Here is a 26,429-nt window from a genome sequence, read left to right on the forward strand (position 1 = left end):
GGAGGCAGCGCGGTAGGGCGTAGCGTATATCGACTACCTCTACCTTATAGATATAAGCTTCCCTATAGTAATAATCGCCGATCGAGATCCGCGTTAGCTCTTAGGCTTTATAAAGGGTGTCTTCGATCGATTGCGTTCTAAGCTACTAACTTCTATAGCGTACTACCCTTAAACCGATAGGCAATCGGAAAGAACGAATTAGACGGTTGAAACCGTACTTCGATACTAGCTCTCCGAATACCTAGGCGAAGATTAGACGTAGTATATCGCCTCTCTCTAGGCTACGTTAAACAATTCCCGCAGCGCTATAACTAGATAGTCGCCTAACGAAATCGTAATAGGGAAGCGTACGAACCTAGACTCGATTACGCACTTAGATAATTATCCTAACGAATTAGTAGCGGCCCGAGGTAGGATCTAGAAGGAAGCCTAGGATGCGATAGCGTAGGGAGCGATAAAGATAAAGGAACGATATAACGCTAAGTATAAGCTATTAATACTGCGTCCGGGCGACAAGGTTATACTTAAGCTCTCCGTTAGGCTCGGTTATTCGGGCTATAAGGTTCTAGGGCAATTACGGAAGTTCGGCTATCGTCGCGAAGGTCTATTTAAGGTACTCGAGCGTATCGGTCGGCTCGTATACCGTCTCGAGCTACCGCCGATTATGAAAATCTATCTAGTAATCTCTATCGCGTATCTTAAGAAGGCCCCGTCGGAGCTAGATCCCTTCGGACGAAAGGCTAATTACGAACTACTACTAGTAGCGGTAGGAGAAGCACTTAGCGATTATAACGAAAGAGACTCCTACGAGGTAGAGAGGGTGCTCGATAGACGTATAGTCGTTCGCCGTAGCAAGCTAGTCCGTTAGTTTTTAGTTAAATAGCTCGGCTATAGCGATAGCTATAACGCCTAGTACGATATCGGTAATCTCGATACCGCGCGGGAATTAGTCGAGGCCTTCGAGTAGGCGTACCCGGAAGACGAGCAACCGCCGTAGAAGAGCGTAAGAAGAGTAGTTAAAAAAACGCGCTATCGTTAGCCTTTTTTAGACGAAGCGTAGCCGCGTCGGTCCGAGCGCTAGCGCGGTATTACGGCTCCTATAGAGTCGTAACGTAGTTGCCTTAGCAAACACCCTATCCTTATCGCGTTATCTCGGACCCTAAGCGTCCTCGTAGTCGGTAACCGACCCGGGTTAACGACGTTTAATATTCTATCCGATCTATTAGCATTACTTTTTCTATCTTATCCCGAGTCTTCGATTAGAATATATCCCTTATTAGCTCGCAGCAATCCCTAGACGTCTTAGGTAGATTAGCGAGTACAGTATTAGAAGCGCCTACTATAGATCCGGCTATAGGCGACCCGCTATAGCAGATACAAGAGCGATAGGTCCTCGCGGTAGGTATTTCTTTTAGGGACGACGCGAAGTTTACGGTAGATAATATTAAGGCATATATCGTAAAGAAATTTGGCCTACTAACTTAGATAGTTAGCTTTAGAGCGAATAAGATACGCGCCGATAGGTTTTTAGCGGATATAGGAAACGGATTGTTCGTAGTAACGGAGGAAGGTAAGGAAGGCTACTATTACTACGAAAAAGGCTAAGATCCCCCCTAGGAGCTACGCCGGAAGAAGGAAATGCCCTAGGAAACCGCCGAAGCCTATAGGCAGATCTTAGCCTATCTTTTATTAGGCGACCTACGGCTCGTTACTCTTTACTTAGCGGTAGCTAAGGCCTTTACTTAGCCGACCTACTCCGTTTTCCTAGCTACCGAGGTACTCGTTATAGACGGCTACGTCTTTCTCCGTAACGGCGTATACTATTATATTACTAACAGAGGCGTAGAATACTACGGCTAGATACTCGCCGACCGCGAGGCTAAGCGCCGCGTCGCCCCTAGCGAGAGCCTATTTATTACCGGCCGTACCCTAGAGGTTGCGGAAGACCCTAAAGATAGCGAACTCGACGCCGGTTAGGAAGATGCTAGTTAGGATACTAGGGAGAATAGGGCCGATAGTAACGAGCGGAGCGGCGATCGGGAAAATGCTAGAGAAAAGGGTAGCGGAAACGACGCCGATAAGGGCGAGCTAGATAGTAATTAGGAGGAGAATAAAGCGTAGTAGGACACTACTAACTTAGAGGACGATCGAGAAGGAAATAAGGCGGACTACGAGAATCTAGGCGTAGCGAACGACGCTAACCGGATAGAGATAGAGGACTATCTCGTAGCCTATCTAAACGAGCTAGGATCGTATAATATAGGCCTTATTATTAGGTAGTTTAATACGGTATAGCGACGCCTGTTCGCTAACGCAAAATTAATCCTCCCTAACCTAGCGCTTAAGCTCCTATACGATACGAGCTTCGACTACTTACAGACCTACGCGCCTATAGTCGTTATAGCGGCGAACCCGACCTACGCCTTTATAAAAGCAAGTTAGAAAAGCGCTGTCGAATCGCTTACGACTAAGCGTAATTAGAGCGTAATACTAGCCGCCTACCTATTCGACAACGCCTAGTAGGAGATTCCGTCCCTTCGCGGCTATTAAATCTTCTAGAAGATCGACGCTATCCTATAAGGTAACGTCGCCTAGGCCGAGAATCTATACCTTAACGCGTAGGACTTCGTACCTAAGAGCGACGACGCTACCGGCACGGTCGAGGGGGAGTACGTTTAGCGCTATCGGCCTAACTATACGTACCTGCGGGACTACGCCGAGGGTAACGCTTATTACTTGCGTTCCGATTAATATAGTCCTACTAGCGAGACAGGACTAGGCGCACTAAAGGCCCTAGAAGATAGATACGAAGACGTACGTAAGACGCTCGATAAGGCTCTTCGAGAGGTATATCGACTATTAGGACGGGAGCGTTTACTAGATAACGGCCCGTAGGTAGAGCGTATACGGGCGTCGCTAGCGATCTTATTATTATTAGGACAATCAAGTTTACCTCCGCGTTCGCCGCAGTTGCCGTCGAAGTTGCCTAGACTATCTACTCTATAGCCGCGATAACCTACTTTACCGTCGCGACCCTCGTAGCCGCTATCGCTACTATAGCGACTAGCTTTACTATCTTTAGCATTATCTGCACTATAGGCTTAGCCTCCTACGCTATCGATATAATCGCAAACCTTATAGTTATTGCTAGTATAGCTTCCGCTAGTACCCTCGCGTTCTCGCCTACGACCGGCATCCCTACGACTAGTATCCCTACGACTAAGTACTTAGCTAATAACAGTGCTCCGACCGTCGCGGTCGAGACTACTACTAAGCGCCGCGGCCGACTACGCTAGAATTATCCTATTCGCCTTACTACCGCCCGGTCCTCGACCCTAGGTATACTAATTCTAGCGCGACGCCGAATTTACTTAGTACTAGCGTATACTCGAAGAGTTAAGAGTACGCGGCTTCGTCGGATAATTAGAGGCGCTAGAAGCCGCCTACAATCGGTAGCTAAAGGAGTCGGAGGAGTACGACGCCCTAGTAGCTAGGATTTAGTCTACCGGAATTGAGAGCGATAAGGAATTCTACGGCGACCGTTACTACGATAGAGCGTAGCAGATCTTTCGAGCTATATTTAGACTTAACGAAGAAGGTGCCTTGCTAGAGGTATTCCGCCTAAATAAGCCCTACGATTAGCAAGTCGAGTATATTTAGGCGCGCTTAAAGCTCTACCCGCTCTATCTAAAACTATCGCATTACGATAATCGGATACAGATCCTAGCTAAACTGCATTACTATACCGCCCGACTAGTATACGACCTAGACGCTACTCTTTAGGAGCGCGAGCACGACAATCCCGTTACCTCCTTCCGCTACCCTAACGGTAGCTTAGAGCTAGACTATTTAATCTTTCGAGTACTAGAACTTATCGAGGAGTAGGAACACCTAGAGAACGAGCACGACACCCCTAACTATACCGATCCCGCTATAGAACGCACCCTTATTCGTATATATACGCGTAGAGCCCTTAATACGGACGGCCGCCTGCTTAACTTCTTAACGTTAGACACCGTATTCGGAGGAATCTTTCCTCGGTTGGTTACATTCTAGTGCGTATACTTACGCTACGCGCTAAAGGATATCGACGACTAGCCTCCTACGGACTATCGCTTCTTCGCGTAACCGCCGGCTGTCCGTTATCGCGCAATCGGCCTCGCTGTCCGCTAATTCGTACGGAACTTCTAGAACTTGCTAGCGCTTCCCCTAATTTTAGCCTATAATTAGGTAGAAGTAACGCTTCCCTTCGATTACATCGTCGCAATTATAGGCAACGGACGACCTGCCCTATACACTCGCGCCCCCGACAATTCGGATATTACTTACCGCGTTCGAGGAGCCGACCGCGAGGTAAGCGCTAGAATAGCTTAGGAAAAGGGCAGCGAGGCCGATCTTACTAACGCTCTAGCCTATTAGTTCCTATTTAACCCTATTATAGGTCGATTAACAACGCTCCGATTCCCGCTAGAAAACGCGCAAATAAGCGACCGATGCGTCTATATACTAATGCGTATAAAAGTAGCTAGCCTAATTAGCGCTAAGCAGCTCTAGCGTTACTAGTCTACTATATTCAACGCGTAAGGACTGCTATTACCGCAACGCCGTTAGTTAGGCGAACTAGCCGTTACCTAGGACGTCGAAGATTATTGTTAGCGCTACGTATGCGTCTACGGCGTCTATTCGCTACGAGGAGAGGGCTATACCGCCGACCTCGTCGAGCCGAACAAGATATACGACGATACGGTTACCTATAAATCGCATAGCTATCCTTAGGTCCTAGTAGGATATCGCGAGTATATAAGCTACGCTAAGGCTAAACAGAAGAAGATTCCTATACTTACCCTCGATAAGAAGATCGCTGTCGATTAGAACGCTATTGTCTAGCCGTCCTTTAGAGATAAGGACTATATAAGTGAGCTATTTAAGGCCTATATAGACAAGATTGTAGCCAACCCGCCTGCGGGCTTTACGGTTCCTATAGGAATCGTAAAGAACTAGCTAAAAAAGACGATAAATAAGCGACCGGTCCCTAACGCCTTCGTACTAGCGACTACGAAGGAAGACGTAGTTAATTCGCTCGCGGATCGCAACGAGAGCGCTCGTTAGTATAACGTCGACGAGACGTAGGATCCGGTGTCCTCCTACCTCGTTCCTAATAACGATTACAAGCCGGACGAGGGCGATACTACGAACGCCGTTACCTTTAGTAAGATTCTAGCCTAGGCCGCCCTACTACTATCGCGAAACTAAAACAACGGGTTGCGAGGCGGTCGCGTTAACAAACAGCTAGATTCCGATAAGCTAGGCTATACGCGACCTCGTATAAACAATAACTATAGCATGCCGCCGCTACCGCCTCTACCGCGTAAAACGAGTAACGACGCCGATAATGCTACTATATTCCCTAGCTCGATTAAGCAGATAGACCTTAAATTGCCGCTACTGCCGACCCTGCTACCGTACGCCCTAAGTGGCGCCGGCGGTCGCCTGCAACTAGTAGTTAATTAGACGATGCTTACTAACCGCGCCCTTAACTAAAACGCACTTCTCGTATATCGGTAGGCTAAGCAATACGACGACCTTATAACGCAGATAAAGGATAGCAGAGATGCGATGCTAGTAATAGCCGCTTAGAATCGCGTAGTAGTATAGGTCGCGCTTTAGACTAGCAAGCAAAATATAGCGCTCCTCGCGGATGATTTTCTCCGCGATGCTGCCGGCAACCTACCTATCGCCGCCTTAGTTCCGGCCGATTCGCTAGCAATTCTCGGCGGTAGTATTAGTAATGCTACCGAAGCGGAGATTAACGGCCTATAGGAGGTAACCGATTAATACCTCGGCAAATACGCTTTAGGCCTAGACGCCCGCGATAGCGACGGCTTAATCGATTTTAATAAGCTTACTAAGAAGATAATACCTAACGCGGCGCTAGACACTACCTATAAGACGGCGGCGTATATAGCTAAGGTTATAGGCCCGTATAATAGTATTGCTAAGGAGATAGATCTATACGTCCTCCGTAAGAAGGCTACTATTACACCGACCGTCGCTCCGCTAGAGCCCTCTACGGAGACCCCGGAATCGAAGCGCAAGCGCAAGCGCGATGCCTTTAACGCCTAGGCCGACGATAGTTCGCCTTCTACCCCTAAGCGCGGTAAGAAGCACCCGTTAGCATAAGCGAGCAATAGTACAGAAAGCACCTATTAGCATAAGCATTAGCATAGCCCGTAATACGATTAATAGGATATAGTGCATAAGTATTGGTATAGTACGCAGTTCCATTAATAGGACATAGTGTAGAAGGCACCTATTAGTATAAACATAGGTATAATACGAACAATAGGAGACAGTACTAAGAAGCATTAGGCGGCGTATTATATACGAGGGCGTACAAGTCTTTCCTTTTAGGGGGGAGGTTGTTACGGTTTAGACATTAGTGCGGCCGATCCTGCTTCGGATACTATCGATCCTACCGTAGATTATAACGATTAATATATATAGTTTCCTAGGCTAGCAACTAACTAATAATCAATTATCTTTATATACTAGAATCGTGTCCGTCTCCGCTCTATAGAGCGTATCCTAACAAGGAGGCTCTTATAGTCCGGCTTAACTAGCTATCGATAGCAATAGCTATTCGGCGAGTATTACGGAGGATCTCCCGAATGTCGTCTAACGTAGCCTTTTTATTCTTTTCGAATATAATACGCTAGGTTATCGCGCCGAGAAATAGGGGAGGGTAGTTTGTAAGATATAGGTATGTCTTCTATATAGACTCCCTTTCGTAGAAGTCTTCCGGAAGACCGTTTATAGCTAGCATTTCGTTTGCTAGTTGCTTAAAGTCTTTAAGGGAGAAATCGGTAGCCTTTAATCCTAGAGCTTCCTTAAGCGTAGCCTATAATAATTAGCTAGATCTCTACGGTTGATTTAGGTAGCCGGAATCTATAGCCGGTAGCTATAGCCGGTAGCTATAGCCGGCATTTTAGAAGACATACCTCTTTCTAGAACGCTGTATCTATATTAACTCTCCTCTTTCCTTAAGATTCCCGATACTGTTTAGAATAGAGATAGTTCGTAGGCGATAAGTTCCTATCCCCTAGTTTCGGGTATTTTAAGATTGAACCGTAGAAGTTATAGACAATTACTAGTTAACCTTTAAGTCGAGAAGTCGTATAACGGTGTAATGCCCCCTCTATAAAGAACTTCTAGAATATATCCGTTCGCTCCTTACTCCCCTATCGCATCGAGTACTTCCGGAGTTTACACTCCTTCGAACGTAAGTATAAAGGGAACTATATCTTATAGACCTATTAATTAAACTGCTCTATATACTCGGGTTTCTAAAGATACGCCTAGCTAGCCTTTTCGAAGATTTCCGGGTTAATACTCGATATTCTTATATCTCCGAATAACCTTCTACTTAGACTCCGTAAAGGTAAGGACTAGGTAGTAGTACCCTATAATGAATTCCTACTACTAGGATTCGGAGAGGATAAATCTAGCCCTAATCGTAGTCTAGGACTCGATAGGCTCGAAGGTAAGTATACGACCTCCTCTCGACGTTATCGTAATCTCGCTCGTATACTAGACTGTTTCGACTGTCGTCTCGTTATTACCCTTCCTAGTATAGCGCCTAGTATATATACAATGTCGGTCGGTATGTTTTAAGGTTTCGTACGGTAAGGTAAGGACTTAGGAGTAGTAGATATATACTAGTAGCTATAGAGAAACACCCTTTCTTTTATAGCATCGTATCGTTAGGAACAGCTAGGTAGTAAATAGCTAGCTACCTTTTTTTTTTGTTTCCTAGCTACCTAACTACTAGATTTTTTTTCCTAGCTACCCTAGCTAGCCTAACTACTAGAATTTCTTTCCTAGCTACCCTAACTACCTAAATTTTACCTTCTATACGGCGGCTCTCTCCTACTAACGGAACCGAGCTACTATACCTAACGAATCTAAGCTCGTTTTTAGTCTCAATCTATCCTCTTTCGGTATAAGACACTCGATAAGCAAATGCTTAGGCCGAGTCTAACTACGAAACCTAAGACTAACTAATAGCTCTATTAACTAATCCTAATCCTCGAACTCCTTCCGCTTCTTAGTAAAGACCTTAAAGAGCGCTCGAGCTTCTTCGGATACCTGCGGAGTAGTCGAGATAAAGCCGTATCGCTAAAATAGGTAATCCTTCGGAGGCTTATATAGAGATTCAGAGAATTCTAACGCCAACCTATCCTACTAGTAGCTTAGATTCCGGATATAAGCCCTCTCTACCTTAGTAAAGATTTTATATAGTAGTAGCACTCTGCCTTCGAGAAACGCTTTCTATTTAACTATTAGTATCTGCCGGCTACGAACGCCGGCTATATATGCCGAGTATAGAATAATTACCTATACCCCTTCCTCCTATAGTAACACTTCTGCCGTCCCTAGATACCTAGCCCCGATCGCATTAATCGTAAGCTACTTTGCCTTTATAGACGCAAAGGCTTCGCTCTAATACTAATAAAGAAACTTCTACTCTATATCGAGGATATAAAGACGACTAGTCTCGATTCCAATCCTTGCTAGCTTTTTATAGTAGCTTTAACTATAATTTTCTAGATTAATAGGACTTATACCTTAGCCCTTTACTAGTATCTCGTCTCTTTAACTGTACTCGATCTACTCCTAGCGCTTATCGTTTATAGCGTTAGGCCCTAAGACTATACCTATTACCAGATCGACGTATAGTATCTCCTCGCTTTTTTTAGTTCCTTTATTCGTAGTATTAAGCTCTGTCGCGGCATCCTAAACTCTAGCATTATTGTTCTCGGCTATCTAAACATCTCCGTTACTATCGGTCGTATCGATAGAGGTAGCGGCTATAGGTCTAAATGCTATTAGTTAACGTATTAAAGAAAAATATGCCGGCTATAGCTGCCGGCTACGGCTGCCGGCTATAGCTGCTAGCTACGGCCGCTAGCTAGATTAACTTACGCTACTAGAACTTTACGCTCGAAAACTAGCCGTAATTCTTTCCTCCTCTTAGCCTTCTCTTAGGTTGTCTTCTTATTCTAACCTTCACTTTTTTCTATAGGCGCTAGCTATCGATAGAATGCCTTATTCCGCGCCTTTCTTCTCTTATCCTTAGCTCTTTTATCCTTATCTATCTTGTCCTTTCTCTCGCGGTCTCGTACGGAATTCTTCTTCGTAGAGTACTTCTCTTTAGTCTTGCGCTTTTTAGTTAGACGCTTAGGCAAAACAAACTCGCGGTCTTTAGTTCTATCTTCTATTTAGCGCGCGGCGCGCTTCTCTCTTACTATTGTAAGGGAAAGGGGCGGGGGCGCAGCGTATAGTAGTTATTGTCGGTATAGGTATAGAGGAAGAAGTTAAAAGTATAAGAATATCGCGAAGCCCTAATTGTTGCCGCCTACGTAACGTTATATAGGTAAGCTTTCGCAACTACGGTAACTACGCCCCGGTAATAGCAACTACGCCCTAGTAACGGCAACTATGCCCTAGTAACAGCAACTACGCCCTAGCAACGGTAATAAAGCGTAGTAAATACAACCTAGTAACTATTATAGCCGGCAATCGTAGCCGGCAGTCGAATAAGAGTGTCCTTATAGCAAAACTACGCCCTAGTAACGGCAACTACGCCCTAGCAACGGCAACTACGCCCTAGTAACGGCAAAAGAGCGTAGTAAATGTAACAGAGTTACTATTATAGCCGGCAATCGTAGCCGGCAGTCGAATAAGAGTGTCCTTATAGTAAAACTAATATAGTCTCTAGTTTAAACTAGGAATCTATATAGTTCGAAAAAACTAAACCGGAACTAAGGAGCTAGTTCGCCGCTAAGAAACCAAACTATATACGTTTAGTAGTTCGGAAACCGAACTACTACGGGGTCTAACTAAGCCGGAATAGTACGAGAGCTACTAGGCTAAAGAATGCTAGTAATAGCGTAGAAAGCGGCCTTAATTACTCCCTTATAATTAATATAAGATACAGGCGCAGACCTGCTACGGTTGTATAGCGTATATAGTACCTAAGTATATAGAGTCTCCTTTGCCCTTGTCTGCTTAGCCTTATCTCTCGTATTATTAGTAAATTGAGCTATTTTAATAGCAACGTTCTTAGGCGGCTTCCGAGTCGTTACGCTAGGTTTATTAGTAGTAAGGGCTATAGACTAGAGCCTAGCATTATTATTGCTAATCTAGAGATAGTTGTCTTTAATATTAGGTAGATCGTCTAGTACGTAGTAGTACTAGTTATAGTTCTTATAAGATCCGTTAGTATACTAATTATTAGCTTTAATCTTAGCGATATAATTGCTAACTTGCCGTTGCTTAGTAATATAGGCAATTCTATCGACAGTCTGCTAATCGTTTAGCTTTAACTTAGATACTTTAACGGCCGTAGATATAGCATCCTTTACCGCTATCTTAAACTCGAGATCTACTTTAATCTTGTCCTTTCTATTACGTTTAAACTCGAGTGCTATAGCGAGAGCTATTCGATAATTATCCCCTTCGAGAGGTTAGTATTCGCAAGTAGGAGCGACGGATATAGCCGGAGCGACCTTACCTTCTTCTTCTATAGTTATCGACTACTTAAACTAGTTGCTCTTATTAACACCCTTCGTAGAAGCGATTATAAAGCAGTCGCCTACGAAGAGCTATTTCTTCTACGCCTTAGAGACTACCTAACGATAGGCTTTATAGCAATATTAAGCGAACTAGCTAGTACGCTCGAAATTCTTTATAGCGACCTCTTAGTTACTAGTAAGTAGGCGCTACGCTTATTTATACTAGAAAGTATTACGAGAGTCGTAAGAAGCCGTCTCGATATCTTCTTTATTTATTTCTACCCTATTAACTACTCGCGGCGGCGCTAACTTACTAAATATAGAGCCCTTTAATAGCGAGGCGTCTACTAGAGCTATTAAATCTACGACCTCTTTATTATTACTAACTGCCGTCGAGGCGCTATTATTCTACTTAGTAAACTCCCTCTACGCCTACGCGTTATTTACGCAAGCCTTACTAAACTTCTTTAGCGCCGCTACTGCCTTCGACTTTATATTCTTCGTCCGACTCTTTTTTATAAGCGACTCGCGCCTCTTAGTAGCCTATTTATACGCTAGTAGGTTCTTATCGACTAGTTTACGCGTTCTCGAAGTCTACGAAGTCGTTACATTTCTGCCTCGATTAGGCATCTCGAAATACTACTATACGAGGTCGCTAGCGGCGTAGATTGCGACTATATATGCTAACTCGGGCGGTAGATTAATAATAATCGCTATAGGCGGTATAAGGGTACGATTTAAGGTCTACGAGAGCAAAGAGGAGCAGAATGCCTAGTAAACTATAAGGTTCCATGCTGCGGAGGTGCTATGCTTGGCATTCTACGGTAAAACGCAAAACCCAGTATCGGGGCCGGCATTTTTTGCAGAAGCTCAGGCTAGGGACATCCGACAGGTGCCGCATAGCAACCATTCCTTTCTGGCACAATGGAAGACGTCATCCAATCAACAAACCCATCTATCTGGACGCCAGGTGTATTTCGCTGCACTCGAGCACGACAACGGGAACGCCCTTTGGCGCCCCGAAGTGCCGAGTGGCAGGTCATTGTATTGTCAGCTTTCGCCGGATAAGCTTGTCGTAAGTCCCGGTGAGTCCGTACGCGCGCTTCGCTTTTGTTCCTGCTCATCTTTCCTCTTTCCTTCTGAAACATCTGGAGAGTATTCTGTCGGCCCGCCGGGAAGCATGATACGAAGAAGTACACGATAGCGTTCGCATTCGTATCCGCAGGCTGCTTGGGAGAAGCGTCCTGGGACACCACGCCCGATCTTGGAGAGAACAGCGCAGCATGGACGTTAGAGGCCGCATCTCAGCTCTCGCAGCTTACGCTGGCTCTGTCGCTTGGCCTCCTCTGCTCTCCGTCTCGAGAGGCGCCATTCTGGCCCTGCTGAGACAGGTGCAGGTCGGCTCCTTGAAGATCACAGACACAGATGGCAGCATCACAATATGTGGCAGCCCTAGAGGCGCCGCCGAGACAGACAGCGAGAAGAGCATCTACACCATCCCTCATGCCGAACTGCGCGTCCTGAACGATCTGTTCTGGGTCCGCCTCATGCTTTTCGCTGACATGGGATTTGCCGAGTCTTACATGCTGGGAGAAATCAGCTGCTCAGACCTGACCGCTTTTTTCAAACTTTTCATTGCCAATCGCAAGCACTTGGATAACGGCACCACTCTCTCTTCAAATGTCTTCGGCAAGATCAGCGCACTGGTGCGGAAAACAAACACGCTCACCAACGCTCGCTTACACATTTCTGCTCATTACGATATCAGCAATGACATGTTCGCCGCATTTCTCAGCCCAGACATGACTTACAGCTGCCCCATCTGGCTTCCAAAGTCAGATCCGCATTCCAGCCAGGAAAGCCTTGAGCGCGCGCAGTACCGAAAATTGAATCGATTCATCAAGAACTGCAGGATAAAGAACACCGATCACGTTCTTGAGATCGGAACAGGCTGGGGCAGCTTTGCAATTCTTGCAGTCGAGAAAACCGGGTGCCGTGTTACTAGTCTCACATTGAGCGAGGAGCAGAAGAAGCTAGCGGAGGAGCGAATCAAAGCCGCGGGCTATGCAAAGAAGATTAAAGTCCTTCTCTGCGATTACCGCAGTCTGCCAGTGCCGAAAGAGTCGGACAAATACGACAAAGTCGTGTCCATTGAGATGTTGGAAGCGGTCGGTGCTGAATTTTTGGAGACCTACTTCCGCTGCATCAACAACCTGCTCAAGTCAGACGGAGGTGTCGCATGCTTTCAGTGTATCACGATGCCGGAGTCGAGGCATAAGACGTACAACAGCGGCGACGACTTCATCCGGCGATACATATTCCCGGGCGGCCATTTGCCTTCCATCACGCAGCTTTTCGATGCGGTACGAGCTGGATCGTCAGACCCAAAGCGTGGCGTCGAACCTCAATTAATCCCAGAGAGTCTCGAAAACATTGGTCCGCACTATGCCAAGACTCTGCGTCTCTGGCGACAAAGCTTCATGCAGAGCTTCTCGACCAAAATTCGACCGGCTTTGATCGCAGAGGCTCATGAGCGGGAGAACAAGAAACTGAGCGAAGAAGAGGTGGAGACTTTCAAGAGAAAATGGGAATATTACTTTGCGTACTGCGAAGCTGGCTTCGCGACCAAGACGCTCGGTGACGTGATCTTTACGGTAGGAAGAGAGGGTGCAGTGGAAATGATGGAAGATGTTCCATTGTGAACGGACGATCGGCCACGATCATGACTATCACGAGCTGGCGTGCTGGCGTTCTTTTTGGGAAGATACCCTTCTTTGCTTTCCGAAGCGGGGCAAACCCATTTGCATTAGCGACGACGGTGTTGCACAGCGCAGGAGTTTTGATCTACTCCTAGACTTGAATGGAGTTCATTAGCTTTTACCCCGAATCTCTCAGCCCTCTTAACACAATTTCGTTCCTTGCTTCCTCATCCACCACTCACTCACTACTAGAACTATTCTCCACCCTCACGACCCCAATCCAAAACTCAACAAACCACCTCACTCCTCCCCCCACAACAATCCCCTCCCCATAAACTCCAACACCCTCTCCTCCCCCCTTACCCTCGCAACAACAATTTTGAGAGAAAGGGGAGGGGGTAGGAACGTTACGTCCCGTGTAAACGACTTCGGAGATGTCCTGCCTTTCTTTTTGAATCTAAGGTCATGGCTTGTCGCTGGACGATCTCGATTGGGGCTATATTGATCACGGCGTTGAGGTTCATTCCAGCTCGGTTGTGGCGATGGATCTTGCTTGGCATAGCTGGAGGGAGCTCATGTGACCAGAGCTGAGGAGGTCTTGATCCTGGCGAGGAGATGAATTTTCGAAATGTTGGGGATGCTACGACAGTGCGAAGAAACGAGCAGTGTAGAAATGTGTGATCGCTGATGCCTGGTGGATATCCTTGTCTGGTCAGGGCACTGGAGCTAATGTATGCCTGCCAAGTCACAGTAGCCGCTTGATAGGATGAGGAGCTCCTTTTGCACGGTTCTGGAATTTTGCTCATCATATAGGTAGCAGTCAGCAGAGGCTCGATAGCTGGAACGTGCGGAACATGCCGTACTACGCACTTTTTCTTATCCTTGCCAGACGTAGCGAAACGAAGGGTGAAGGGCCGGGAAGCAGCTGTCAATTTCAAAAAGCTAATTATTCTCTCTGGCCTGCTCTAGTTGCTCCACCATCGGTCAAAGCACAGGCAGCGAAGAGGGTTGCAGGCGATGCATCATTCCCTGCCTCGCAATTCAATTTGATCTTCTTGATGAACCAGACTTCTGCCTTCGCCTTTCTTCTCGGTCTTATATCCTTCGCAGCCAGGAGTTGCAGTCCTGGAGATCCTGTAGGCAACTATGATAACTTGCTGATCGCGACTGCTCAAAGCAGTAGCACCACCGCCTCGGTGACTCTCGGAGTTCCGTCTACAGGTTCACCGCTCGAAAAGAGTTTGACCCACGATGCTCTGGCGATGACTTTCTCTGACAACTATATGTCGAAGGAGAGAAGTTCCTTGCCAAAGCCTTGCGGTTGTAAGTCTGTGGCATGACTCCCAGGTCCAAGCGAGCCACTGTAGGTCCTCTTTTCAAGGCCGGACAATTCTCCCAACCACATCTCCCACATCAAACATCCATAGTCCAGGATTTGACGAAATAGCATGAAGAATGACTTCGCCCTTCCAATCGTATTGCTGTGCGATCTCGTTGCACCTTTGGATGTGTGCGTCAAACTCTTTCTGTTTCTCCTGACTCAGCCAAGCCACGTCCCATCTGCCTTTTCTTGCGGCGGTAGCTTCCACTTCGAGGCGCTGCTTCTTCTTCAGATCCACGTTGAGCTTGATAGTGATGGTCATGGATACTTTATGGTGATGGTTCCCACAATCTAGTCTTGCCCAGGCTTCAAACGACAGCCTCAAGTGGCGAAGATGGTTCTTGCTCTCGCCCAGAATGTTTGTAGTCCAGTCGTGCATCAGCACATGCACGGGCGCCGCCGTCAAGCTGGCTTGGGTACCAACATGAGTTCCAAAATCACAGCGGAATTCTGTTTCGGAATAGTAGACAGCGGCTGCTTCCTCTCGAACCTGACGATTTGAATGAAGCAGAGGCGGTATTGCAGACTTAGCTTGCTGTTCGTCACGACAGAAGATAGTCACAGGCCAGTCGAGCAAGGCCTCATAGAAGATCTTCTCCCTCAACTCTGCCGGCAACGCCATGAGACGGAAAGGTCGGGATTTATCCGGCAAGCATTTCCACAGCTCCCATGGCTCCTTCGATGCATGATCTGGTATGCGCCGTAGTATGCTCGGATGGACGTACGAGCATATGAGTCTAGCCGCTTTAGCGCTCATCTTCTTCTTCCTCTCATCTGAGCCATCTGAGCCATTGGGGCCATCGAGTGTGTGTAAATGCGCCGTCTCCTTGTTGAATTTGTTAAGTCGCGGGTTACGCTTGCGCCGAAGAGCAGCATCAATCTCGTCCGACCATTGCTCGAAGTCGCCGCCTTCGATCAGCATGTGTGGAATTGGTGACGATCGAGGTAGTTGCCTAGGTGTGCCGTTGGCGGAGCCAACAGCGCGCTTAGTGGTCGAGGGCATTGCGACAAGGCGACGCTGTGTCCTGAGATGGGCGGCGATGATGATGGGATGTCATACGTTGTCGGTCGCGGCGCGGTTGAAGCTTGTACGGAAGTCAAAGGTCACGCCTTTGCAGTCCAGTCTCAGTTGAGATATGACGGGTGAGAAAATTCTGAAGTCAAGGTGGGAGATATCAAGAATCTGCCAAGCTTGTTGCGAGCTGCTCAAAAGCACCAGATTGGCAGCTACGTAGTGCGCACGGACCGCTTCTGTTCACTTCATGCCAAATGCATGTGTACTGACTGCAGAGCCGGCACTGAACCAAGTCGACAAAGCTCGGGGATGAGCAGGCGCTCGATCAGCAGCTTGCCGCTTAGGCAATGGCTGCATCTCGACAGACGCGAGGGTAGCAGTACAGCTCGGGGCGCTGTGCTAAGGAAAGCGGCGAGAACCCGTGGAGTTTGCCCGTTCTCGACGGTCGAAAGAAACCTGGAAAGCAGCAGATCCTGTACGAGAAGCATAGCCATTGCTCGCTCAATCAAGATTCATCTACTTCCCTCTCCGCTTCCTCGCCCCTTCCCCGAGGTCTCCAACTCGATCTCGTCGCTGTCCAAGTAAGCCTCTCGTTCATCAGAGGAAAGCAGTAGCTTTAGCAGAGTTGTTACCCACACTAGGTGGCGGAGCATCCGGCTCATCAGAATATTCAGGCAAATTCACAACCGTCGGCTCCACGCCAGACCCGACATTGTCTTTGCCTTCTTCTCTACGACCAATAATCACAGAGCCGGCCACGAGCATGGAGGCGCCTAGCCACCAAAGACCTAGACAAAGTGTAAGCCAAGTACCAATGAATGAGAGGAAGTAAAAAGTGTACCTGGAAGTGATTCAGAAAATATAATCGCTCCCAAAACAGCTGTGAGCATGAAGTTCGCGCTGGTGTTTATCACGCTGACGCGTACGGTACTGCTTGCTAATGTGAGAGCGCGTGTAAAGAGTCCCCACATTACGGCGTTGAAGGCGAGGTTCATGAGGAAGAAGAACTTCACTACTGATCAGCTTTGAGATCTATCGTCCGGCCTTGCCGTGGGACTTACTCCTCGCACAATAAACTCAATGACTATGCTTTCCTGCTTGAGGCCAAAGAGGTGTGAAATCGCGGTCGCCCATGTTGTGGTTAGTTGTGTTGTTGTCAATTTTGCGAAAACGCCGTTGAGGGCTGCACAGCCTCCTGATGCTATTGCAAAGATGAGCCATTGAGGTTGTGATGGTGTGGACATCGTGTAAGATTCAGGCTGACATGTGATTGTGAAAGAAAGGTCGGGGAAGGGAAGGGAAGGGGAGGGAGCTGACGTGAAGTCGGAGATCCGCGCTATGAGGTCTTGGCATTTTGTTCAGGTACATCGGATACATGTATATAGATAGATATTTCATTTGCCTGTTGTAGTGCCTTCCGGCCTATGTAGGTCTGTTTCTATGTATTGTTTTGGGTAGGAAACCAACTTAGTTAGTAAAAACCTCCCTTCTATCCTATTTATAAGTATTAATCTTCCTCGTTTCCTTATTTTCCTTCTTCTAAGGTATACTAGTATTATGGTTGTTACCCTCTAACTACCTTGCCTACTACCCTGCCCTTCTTTCCCCCTCTTCTTCCCTCCTTCTTATCTACTCCTTAGTTTCCCTTACTAGTACGAATTGTTATATAAAACCCTATTTAATAATCTACTTTACTATCCTCTTTAGGTCTTCTTTACTCTAGATTAGCTTATCGTATTCCCTTTCTATTGCTTTTAGTCTCTAATTACTTCTGCCTTCTAACTATTAAGGGCAGACTAGCAGTATATACTTAGGGTTCTAAGATTAGTAGCTATATTAGTAAGCTCTACTTTTAATTCCTAGGACGTTTCTTCTAAATAGGTAAGATCTGAGTCTAATATGTTTAGATCTGATTTGGATAGCTAGGCTTGCCTCGGCCCTATTTAGGTCCTTATAGAGCTAGTAGTTATATTGACTAAATTTAATTAGTGCCTTTAGGGTTCCTAGTCTAACTTATATTTTGTTCTATTCCTACTCCTATAGGTATCTAGCAATTGATTCTACTAGGCTTTGTTTCTCTCCCTTTAGCTTGTCTTCCTTTAGCCTTATATTTAGTCCCTAAAGCTCTTTCTCTAGTATTTCTCTTATTAAGACTCTATATTGCTCTAGGTCTTTAACTTTCTAGGGAGTTATTTATAGTCTGTCTCGCCTCCTAGTCCTAATATACTAGGCTTTTATCTTGTCTAGTGCCTTTTAGATAGTCTATTAGGCTAGGTATTCTATTGTTTTTGCTATATATTAGTATCTTAGTCCCTTAAAGTATTGTTTAACTAGTAGGATCCCTAATTCCATTTCTACTACCCTTATTAGTATAGTTTTATATGCTCCTAGGATTTTCTTTAGGCTTTAGGTTTAGGACCTACTAACTAGTTGCTTAATCCTCTTTAGTGTTTTCTCCTAGGCTATCTATATCTATGCTCTATATAGTATTGCTAGCTTAACAATTGCTTTATATATAACTTTAGCTTTCTCGAATATAGCCCCCTAAGTAGAGGCTATAAGCCTATTAATAGATTGTATATTAGCATCTACCCTCTACTTTGCCTTCTTTACTTATAGTCCCTAATTTAGTTTTAGATCTAGCTAGATCCCTAGTACCCTAAGCTCTATTAATAGTTAGGTTTCAAAGCCTTAGATAGTAATTAATTGCTTTATATTATAGGTTGATTTAGCCTTACTAAAGTGGATAAGCTAGTACTTTTCTAGGGCGAATTTTGCTCTATACCTCCTTACCTATTTTTTATACTCCTAGTGCTTCTCTTCTAGGATCTTATAGTTAGTTTCTATTGTCTTAGACTAGGCTAGGATGTTTGTATTATCTACAAACCCTAATGCTAATATATTTTTTAATTCTAGGAGTAGGAGTAGGTCTACTATAAAGATAAGGAAGAGGATTAGGGAGAGTGTTGATCCTTAGGGGATTCCCTTTTTAGTTAGCATTAGGTCTAATTTGAATTTACCTAGAATAAGCTGTATTAATCTTTCCTATAGGAAGGACTAGATAAATTGGACTATCTAGTTTAGTATAGCTTTCTGTTTAAGTATATATAGGAGCCTTTTATAGGAGATATTGTTAAAGGCTCCTAAGATATTAAGGGAGAGGAGGGTTGCTACCTAGTTTTAACTATAGTGCTAGATATGCTTAATCTGTTCTATAATTAGTTCTATAGCTATTAGTATTGACCTCTTCTTTCTTCCTCCTATTTAGCCTTTAGGAAGGATATTCCTTTCCTCGGTAAAGGTTGTTAGCCTTTCTACGATAATTTTTTCTAGCACCTTGCCTATTGTGTTAAGTAGGGCTATTAGTCTATAGGCCTTAAGCTATATATAGTCTTCCTTCTAGGGCTTCCTTAGCACTACTATTAGGGACTTCCTAAATAGTCTTAGGTAGTGTCCTAGTGCTAGGCTTTGTAAAAAGATATTAGCTAGTGCTAGGGCTAGCCCCTTCCTATATACTTTTAGAAGTTTATTGTAGATCTTGTCTTCTCCTAGTGCCTTATTGCCTAGAATTTTCTTTAGGATCCTTTCAATAGTTTCGGATTTAACCTAGGTGTCTCTTAGTATGCCTAGTAGTAGAGTCTCTTATTCTTTCTCCTTTATATCTAATAGGTCTGCTTATACTTTTCTATAGAAGAAGTGTTAGCCTAGGGCTCTTACTTTCCCTTCTATTATAGTCTACATTTGTCCTTATTAGTCTATAATGTCCGGGAATTGTAGTAGTATGTCTTTATCCTACTTAGGTTTCCTTACCTATTTAGCTATCCTCTATATCTCCTCTAGTTTCTTTATAATCATTCCTATTATAGATCTCTATTCTTATATCTTATCTTTCTTAATCTAGATCTTCTTTTCCTAGTAGGCTTTGTTATAGTTGTCCTATACTTCCTAGGTATAGGTTTATATCTACTACCTCCTAGCCTTCCTTACTACTTTAACCTTCCTTATATACTTACTAGTCTAGTATAGTTGCTAGTATAGTGAATGTTTCTTTACTAGGGTATGTTTTCTAGCTACCTGTTTTAGGATTCCTATTAGTTCTTCTACTGCCTTATTAATGTCTTCTAGCCTTAGTAGGTACTTTATTAAGAGTTCCTCTAGTTTTAGGTCCCTTTCTAGTTCCTCCCTAATCCTGCCCTATTAGGTACCTTTCTAGTTAAGCTTCTCCTCTAGTTCCCTTTCCTAATTAGCTTAGACATTTAGCTCGATCTATACCGGGAAGTAGTCTAATAATTCTTCTAGTTCCTAGTTGACCCTATATCTTATAATCCTGTTCCTAATCTAATGTAATATAAAGTATAGGTCTAGTGTACTACTGCTTCCTCTTGCCTCCTAAGTAATTAGTCCCTTTAGGGTAACAATTTCTATTCCTTCCCTCTCTAATATATTAATTAGTCTTCCTACTAAGAAGTAGTAAGCTAGGGTAAAGTCTAAGCCCTAAAGGGGGTAGTAGAGGTTAAAATCCCTAAGTAGGATTTAGTAGGTGTTCCCTTAGATAACCCTAGGTAGTCTTTCTAGGGTTTTTAGTTAGGTACTGCTTCTTAAGTCTAGTAGTAGGTTGTATATACAGTAGACTTAGAGTATACCTTAGGATGTCTCTACTTAAACTAATGTTAGATCCCTATCCTCCTATAGTATAGCCTACTAGGTTTCTATATCTATCTCCTTGCTAATATAGATGTATGTCCTTAGGGCTCCCTAGTTGTAGATAATTAGGTAGTATCTTAGGTCTTTAACTGTTACTAGTCTCTTTGTATATAGGTTAAGCTAGGGCTCTTAGATTGCAATAATGTAATATTCTTTTAGGTTTAGTGCTTAAAGGAAGCTCCTCTATACCTTGTCTTTGCTCTTGTTAATATTATACTATATAATGTTTAGTAATATTGCAATGTTTATTGGGTTTTATCTATATTATTTCCCTATAAGTTTTCCTTTAGTCTTCCCTTACTTTAGACTAACATTTAACTAAGCTTTGTCTATCCTACTTCCTTTCCTGCAATATTAAGGTATCTTAGTCTCCCTAGTTGCTAGTAACTCTCTTATGCTAGTAAGGCCCTAAATATGAATCCATTATCTTGTCTAGACCTCTTTTATAGCACTTAGCTAGGTTGCTTCTATACCTAGCTGCCCTAGCTTATTATATATCTTTTTAGGGTATTGATTCTAGCTTCCTTTGCTTTCCTAGCTGCCTATATTCTTACTAGGTATTCCTTCGCCTAAGAGGGGTGTCTTTTAGTATAGTATATACATCTTGCTTCTCCCTTATATACTTTGTATTCTTTAACCTAGTAATCCCCTATATAATAGGAGTAGGTATTAGTTGTCTTTATATACTTAGCTGCTAAGTGTCTATAGTATTGATATTTGAAGTACTATATTATCCTATAGTTGCTTCTATATATCTCTATTTCTAATCTTTTAAAGTCCTAGAACAACCCCTAGTCTAGTACTATATTAGCTTGCTCTATACTCCCTACCTAGATAATTAGGGAGGACTGCTTCTTAGTCTCTTCGATTTTCCTTTTAATCTATGCTACTTTTGTAATCTTTAGGCCTAGGTATATAGCTTAGTTTTGTCTTTATAGGCTCTTAATATCTTATTCTTCCTTAAAGCTTCTTATTATACTATAGGCTATAATTATAAATTGCTATTAGGAGACCTTTGCTGTTTTCCCTATCTTAGTTATCTATTCTTTTTGTATTTCTAGCTTCTTTTTGTCCTACTCTTATACTATAAATAGCTTAATTACCCCTTTTCCTTCGTTCCTAGCCCTAATTACCTCTTTAACTGCAATTCTTTTTATAATCTCTTTCCCTATAAGTCCTTAGATTTCCTTTTGCTCCTATAGGTCCGTAATATAGACTCTAACTACTATCCTTAGGGGTTTTAGCGCCTCCTAACTAGCTACTACTGCCTAGGTGCGGTAGTTTAGGCTTATCTCCTATTGTTTCTTCGTAATCTTTACTACGACTATATTAGCTACCTTTATAATTACGTAGCTTACCTAGTTATAGATTGCTTTTAGTCCTCTAAGGAGTTCTAAGATTATTATCCTATATACCCTTTTAGGGGTTCTTCTATCTTCCGCCTTTAGCACCTCCTCTGCCCTAGTATATAGTGCTTTCTATTCGTCCTCCCTTCCTTCTTAACTATCTTCCCTTCGTCTCTAGTTGTTCGCTGCTATTCTTCTCTACCCTTCTTATATAGTATTCGATCTGATTATATTATATAGTATATAATTAGGCCTAAACGGCGACACTAGTTTAGATAAGATAGGCGGTATAGTAACGACAACAATAATAGCAATAGATGATACATGTATATATTGGTTCGCAAGAACATGCCAGTATGAAGGTATTATCAGAAGAAAGAAGAGATAAAATGATCAGCAGGAAAAAATTTTGATGTTCAGTTCATTATCATTATCATATCTCGTGCCCAGTCCGCTGGGGGGAATGCTCATGGCATCAGCCATTGGCCATCTTCCTTCTAGGCGCAGCGAATCATTGCCTCTGCTATTGACGAGCCTCCAAACAGAAGTGATCTAGACCTCAAATTGCTCCAGCGGTAAGACTTGGGGCTGCCCCTCCATACCCAACTCTGGCCTGTTATGTGAGATGCGCGTAGAGCTCGATGTTGAGGCACTGTCTGACCTCATAGTCTGTCCAGTGCTCCGAACTCTAGCTTGATCTTGGAGATATTGTCTCCCCTGAATCGACAGCCCTTCGACGGACAGCCCTTGCAATGCATTCGATGGTCGGCTCCAGTATACCTATCCCAAGGTGGTCTCTTTACTATTCTCCTCCTCTCTTACAGTCAGGTACCTGGTTAAGCCGCTTTCTCCTTTGACTGACAAGCCACGATCTTGACCTTGTCCGCGTCCATCTGAAGGGCGTTGTCCATTTTGAACTTGACATCCTTGATTACAAAAGTCCAGACTTCGTCGCAGAAGCGGTAAACGTCGAGGTGGCCTTTGAACGTCATGCGGGCCTTGACCTTGTCTCCGAGAACCTGGGCGATGTGCTGATCGAAGTTGGCCATGATGCGCATGGCAAGCTGCGGCTCGATTCGCCGAGAACTGATGAGGTCGTCGAGGGTGTCTGCGAGCGCGAGGCCGATACTGAACACGAGAGCGTAAGTCGCTACTGGTCCAAGATGTGCGATATGATCTGTACTTACGAGGTGCCTCTGTACAGCTCATAGAAGCCCTGCTGCTGCGAGGCTGCCTGCGCCATGGTCGCTCGCGGGGCGCTCTGGCGTGCTCAAGATCGTGTAGGAATTTGTAGGGTATCTGTTGAGGCCGAAGTGGATTGGTGAGATTTCTGTGTCCCGACAGCCTCTAAGAAATGTTGTCGCGCGAGGTGTCTGCCGTGTAAAAGTAAAGGAGTCACTGCTGTCGAGGTGAACGATAGAGGGCGACTGCGGGCGGAGCACTTCTTTGTCAGCTGCCGAGATCCGACGCGGCCACTCCCGCAATGCATGAGCTCAAGATGTCACTTCGCGCAGGCAACGTAGGACCCGTCCCTAAGAATCGCCGGCTTCTTCACATCTCATATCATGGGCGGCCTAACGTATGGCGCTTCAGGCGCAGGTACTGCGCTTGTGGTCATTGGACTTTGTGAGCATGCGCGAAGCTCTGACACATGGGAGAGTGGAAGCTGATGAGATGACCAACAGATATGCTCTTCCAGGGCGAAGGCGAAGCTTTCAACGTAGGAGCCTTTCTCGAATCGATATCGCCATACGCGTGGGCATCGACCGGTATTGGACTCTGCATAGGATTGTCGGTCATTGGAGCAGCATGGTCAGTCACATGGAAAGAGGCGAGAGCTGCAGCAGAAGGCGGGCAGGGGAATTGACACAGCAGCAGGGGCATCTTCATCACGGGCACATCGATTCTTGGAGGTGGTGTGAAAGCGCCGCGCATTCGGACAAAGAACTTGATCTCCATCATTTTCTGCGAAGTCGTGGCTATTTACGGTGTCATCATGAGCATTGTGTTCTCTGCAAAGCTTGAAGCCGTCACTGGACCAGCGATATACTCGGCCAGCAACTACTTCACTGGATATGCACTCTTCTGGTCAGGGCTGCTCGTAGGCGCATGTAACCTGGTCTGTGGTGTCAGTGTAGGCATCAATGGATCAAGTGCTGCACTGGCAGATGCTGCGGATCCAAGCTTGTGAGCGGATTCAACGGAAAGTGGTAGAACATCGGTCGTGGTGCTGACTTTTTGCAGATTCGTTAAAGTTCTGGTTATTGAGATCTTCTCCTCAGTCCTTGGACTATTTGGTCTCATCATTGGACTTCTTCTTTCCGGAAGCGCAAACCCATTCGAAGCACCCGGCCAATAGTCCAGTTTCGACCGAAACGGACTTATAATGTTTGAGATTGCGAGTGTGCTTTCAAATCGAGCCACTGAAGAGCCTCCTAACAATGCTCCCATGCCTCGACTAGCATTTACCGGCGTTTCAGGGAAGTGCGTATCGCCGAGATTAGAGCGCTGAAAAAGGTGCGAGGAAAGGCCGTGTATGTACAGTGTACCAGATATGAGCAATAACATGTCATTAATGCGTAGCCGGCGCAGGGTCGTCACCAAGATTGGGAGGAATCTCTACGCAAGCGGCAGCACAGTGGCGACAGCTGATCTTGTTGCCACTTCTCATCATACACACAGCCAAAATGATCCGCGGCAGCATAAAATCGCCGAAACGGTCTTCTTGTCTCTCAATCACAACCTCCAGTGAATAATTAACGATGAATGTTCACAAACCTAGCTCCTAGCTCCCAACACATGGTTCAACACACCTTGACGCAATGTCTTACCAAGCCTTTGGCTGGCAACTCTTACTATCCCTCCTATCTCGGTCAAACGCAGTCAGGAGGGCACTTGAACCGCCTCGGTACTCATCAATATGGTATGGTGGCTGACGTATAGTTTTCAGTTCGCATTAACGGGCAAACGTTGAATAGCTAGGGCTATGAAAGGATCAGTTCATGGTAGAGCAATTTGAAGAGCATCATGCTCGAAAATGTATCTTGTCCCAGCGTGCTGTGCAGATGTCCTACGTGCAGTCCCCTGTCCCAGAGCCCTTCAATCATTCATTCCTACACCAAAGTTTCCTCATACTCCGATGCAACACCTTACGCCTCTTAATCATACACTCTTTAACCGTCCTCAATCACTACGAATCCGCCGCAAACCTTGAACTCATCAACTCATCCACATGTGCCCTCTGACTTTTGACATCCCCCCTATCCATCTCCTTGAGCAAAACAGCCAAAACTTCAATCGGAGGCTTCAACCCCAAGACATTAGCTCTCTTCCATCTCTTCAGTCTTGCGATTCCAATACAAGGCTATAACGAAGCGTTAGCGACATCCACACCCCGAAAGTCAGTCCCATTATCATTGTTCAAACTCACTCCGTATTGACCACTCATATCCCACTCCCTCAAAATCTTCTCATGTAAGCTCAAATCTTGCTGATGCACTCTCGGCGCTTTTCTTTCCAACTCTTTGGCTCGCCAATATTGTTTGATTTGTGTATCGGAGACTTTTCGAGCGAGGCTTTCTTCTTCTCCTAGCCAGTCTATGCCGAGAGAGCTTTCTTGGGCTCGACCTCCCAGAACATCTTCAGTCTTCGTCGCAGTCTCGAGAGGATCTACAGATTCGAGGTTGGAGACTTCGGATTTGACTTGTTCTTCGATCGCTTTCTCTGCTGTGGTGGGTTCCGAGAGATCTGGTTCGGCTTCGGTCTTGATTGATTGCGCTTCGTCCGTGACAACATCTTCGACTAATGCTGGGTCCTTCTTTGTGGTCTTACTTCTCGGCGACTGGGCTTTTGTGACTTTGTTGTTCTTGCCGTGGAAAGAGAGGGTGGCTTGTTGGCGCTGGGGGCCGGAGGAGCGAGTTGTGGTTGTGCGACGCTTCGGAGCCATTGTGGATGCTGTTTAGACTGTTCGATGGGCGATATGGACCTGTGTGTTGCGAGGTAAATGTCGTTGTCGTAATTGGAGATCGGGAGACTGGATGTTGGTCCGGCGGATGACGTTGACGGAGCAACGGAAAAGCGCGACGCGTCAGGGAGCGCCTTTTCATCGACTTCATGGCACATGCTTCGCGATATATCTATGCATCACAGCAGTATTGGCTCACTAGTCGACACGCTATGCAGAAGTCTCTGCGCGCATCGAGCGGCCTATACGCCTTCTAGTGCCGTCTATGCACGCCGACCTTACTTCGTTCTCATCTTCTGCGAAATAAACATGAACTTTCATGCGATAATGGCTGCCCGGTGCTCGACTCGATGCGCGAAGACAGTGACCTATCGGGCCAGAAGTCCAGCAGACCATCTCGAGAGGCTATTCTCATATATCCATGCACACTATGGTATGATGGCTCCGGCAGATCTCGGAAACTTCTCCTTCCAGATTTCGCAAGCAAACGATCGTATTGTCGTGAACGTGCTGGTGAAATGGTGCAAACATGCCAGGGCACTATTAAATGCAGCCTGTGAGTCGACTGGCTCTGGCACATGGTACTGTATATCTCATGTGACGGCCTCGGCGGGAAGCCGATGTCATTCACCATGTTTCTGCACATTGATTCGCACAGCGTCCAGAACCATATAAGCAGGCAGCCCGCTCATTTGTAGGTATATGTTCAATTCCAAAGCCTCTCAGGCCTCGACCGACTCTTCGAC

General features: G+C 45.3%; 6 protein-coding genes across 6 annotated transcripts; 2 read left to right on the forward strand and 4 right to left on the reverse strand.

The window, feature by feature from the left end:
- The first annotated feature begins 11,760 nt into the window (after positions 1-11,760).
- MYCFIDRAFT_216771 (uncharacterized protein) lies at positions 11,761-13,481 on the forward strand. Its single transcript, XM_007932898.1, has one exon. It carries the CDS (start codon positions 11,858-11,860, stop codon positions 13,274-13,276), a length of 1,419 nt encoding a protein of 472 aa, XP_007931089.1. The 5' UTR covers positions 11,761-11,857; the 3' UTR covers positions 13,277-13,481.
- Positions 13,482-14,649: 1,168 nt separating this feature from the next.
- Positions 14,650-15,657, reverse strand: MYCFIDRAFT_83830 (uncharacterized protein; the record flags this gene model as incomplete). The annotated part of the gene is made up of 1 exon (XM_007932899.1): positions 14,650-15,657. One exon carries the CDS (start codon positions 15,655-15,657, stop codon positions 14,650-14,652), a length of 1,008 nt encoding a protein of 335 aa, XP_007931090.1.
- Positions 15,658-16,266: 609 nt separating this feature from the next.
- On the reverse strand, positions 16,267-16,913 carry MYCFIDRAFT_144196 (uncharacterized protein; the record flags this gene model as incomplete). The annotated part of the gene is made up of 3 exons (XM_007932900.1): positions 16,267-16,457; positions 16,511-16,676; positions 16,731-16,913. The coding sequence occupies 3 exons, from the start codon at positions 16,911-16,913 to the stop codon at positions 16,267-16,269; spliced, it is 540 nt and encodes a 179-aa protein (XP_007931091.1).
- A 5,217-nt stretch (positions 16,914-22,130) lies between these two features.
- On the reverse strand, positions 22,131-23,076 carry MYCFIDRAFT_71072 (uncharacterized protein). Its single transcript, XM_007932449.1, has 2 exons — positions 22,907-23,076; positions 22,131-22,847 (listed from the first exon to the last, which is right to left on the reverse strand). The coding sequence occupies exons 1-2, from the start codon at positions 22,960-22,962 to the stop codon at positions 22,556-22,558; spliced, it is 348 nt and encodes a 115-aa protein (XP_007930640.1). The 5' UTR covers positions 22,963-23,076; the 3' UTR covers positions 22,131-22,555.
- A 200-nt stretch (positions 23,077-23,276) lies between these two features.
- MYCFIDRAFT_71071 (uncharacterized protein) lies at positions 23,277-24,299 on the forward strand. Its single transcript, XM_007932448.1, has 4 exons — positions 23,277-23,345; positions 23,405-23,531; positions 23,598-23,906; positions 23,964-24,299. Exons 1-4 carry the CDS (start codon positions 23,285-23,287, stop codon positions 24,076-24,078), a joined length of 612 nt encoding a protein of 203 aa, XP_007930639.1. The 5' UTR covers positions 23,277-23,284; the 3' UTR covers positions 24,079-24,299.
- Positions 24,300-24,909: 610 nt separating this feature from the next.
- Positions 24,910-25,665, reverse strand: MYCFIDRAFT_122291 (uncharacterized protein; the record flags this gene model as incomplete). The annotated part of the gene is made up of 3 exons (XM_007932901.2): positions 24,910-25,083; positions 25,150-25,377; positions 25,423-25,665. 3 exons carry the CDS (start codon positions 25,663-25,665, stop codon positions 24,910-24,912), a joined length of 645 nt encoding a protein of 214 aa, XP_007931092.1.
- Positions 25,666-26,429: the final 764 nt, after the last annotated feature.

The sequence above is a fragment of the Pseudocercospora fijiensis genome (assembly GCF_000340215.1).
Source record: "Pseudocercospora fijiensis CIRAD86 unplaced genomic scaffold MYCFIscaffold_9, whole genome shotgun sequence".
Lineage (NCBI taxonomy): Eukaryota > Fungi > Ascomycota > Dothideomycetes > Mycosphaerellales > Mycosphaerellaceae > Pseudocercospora > Pseudocercospora fijiensis.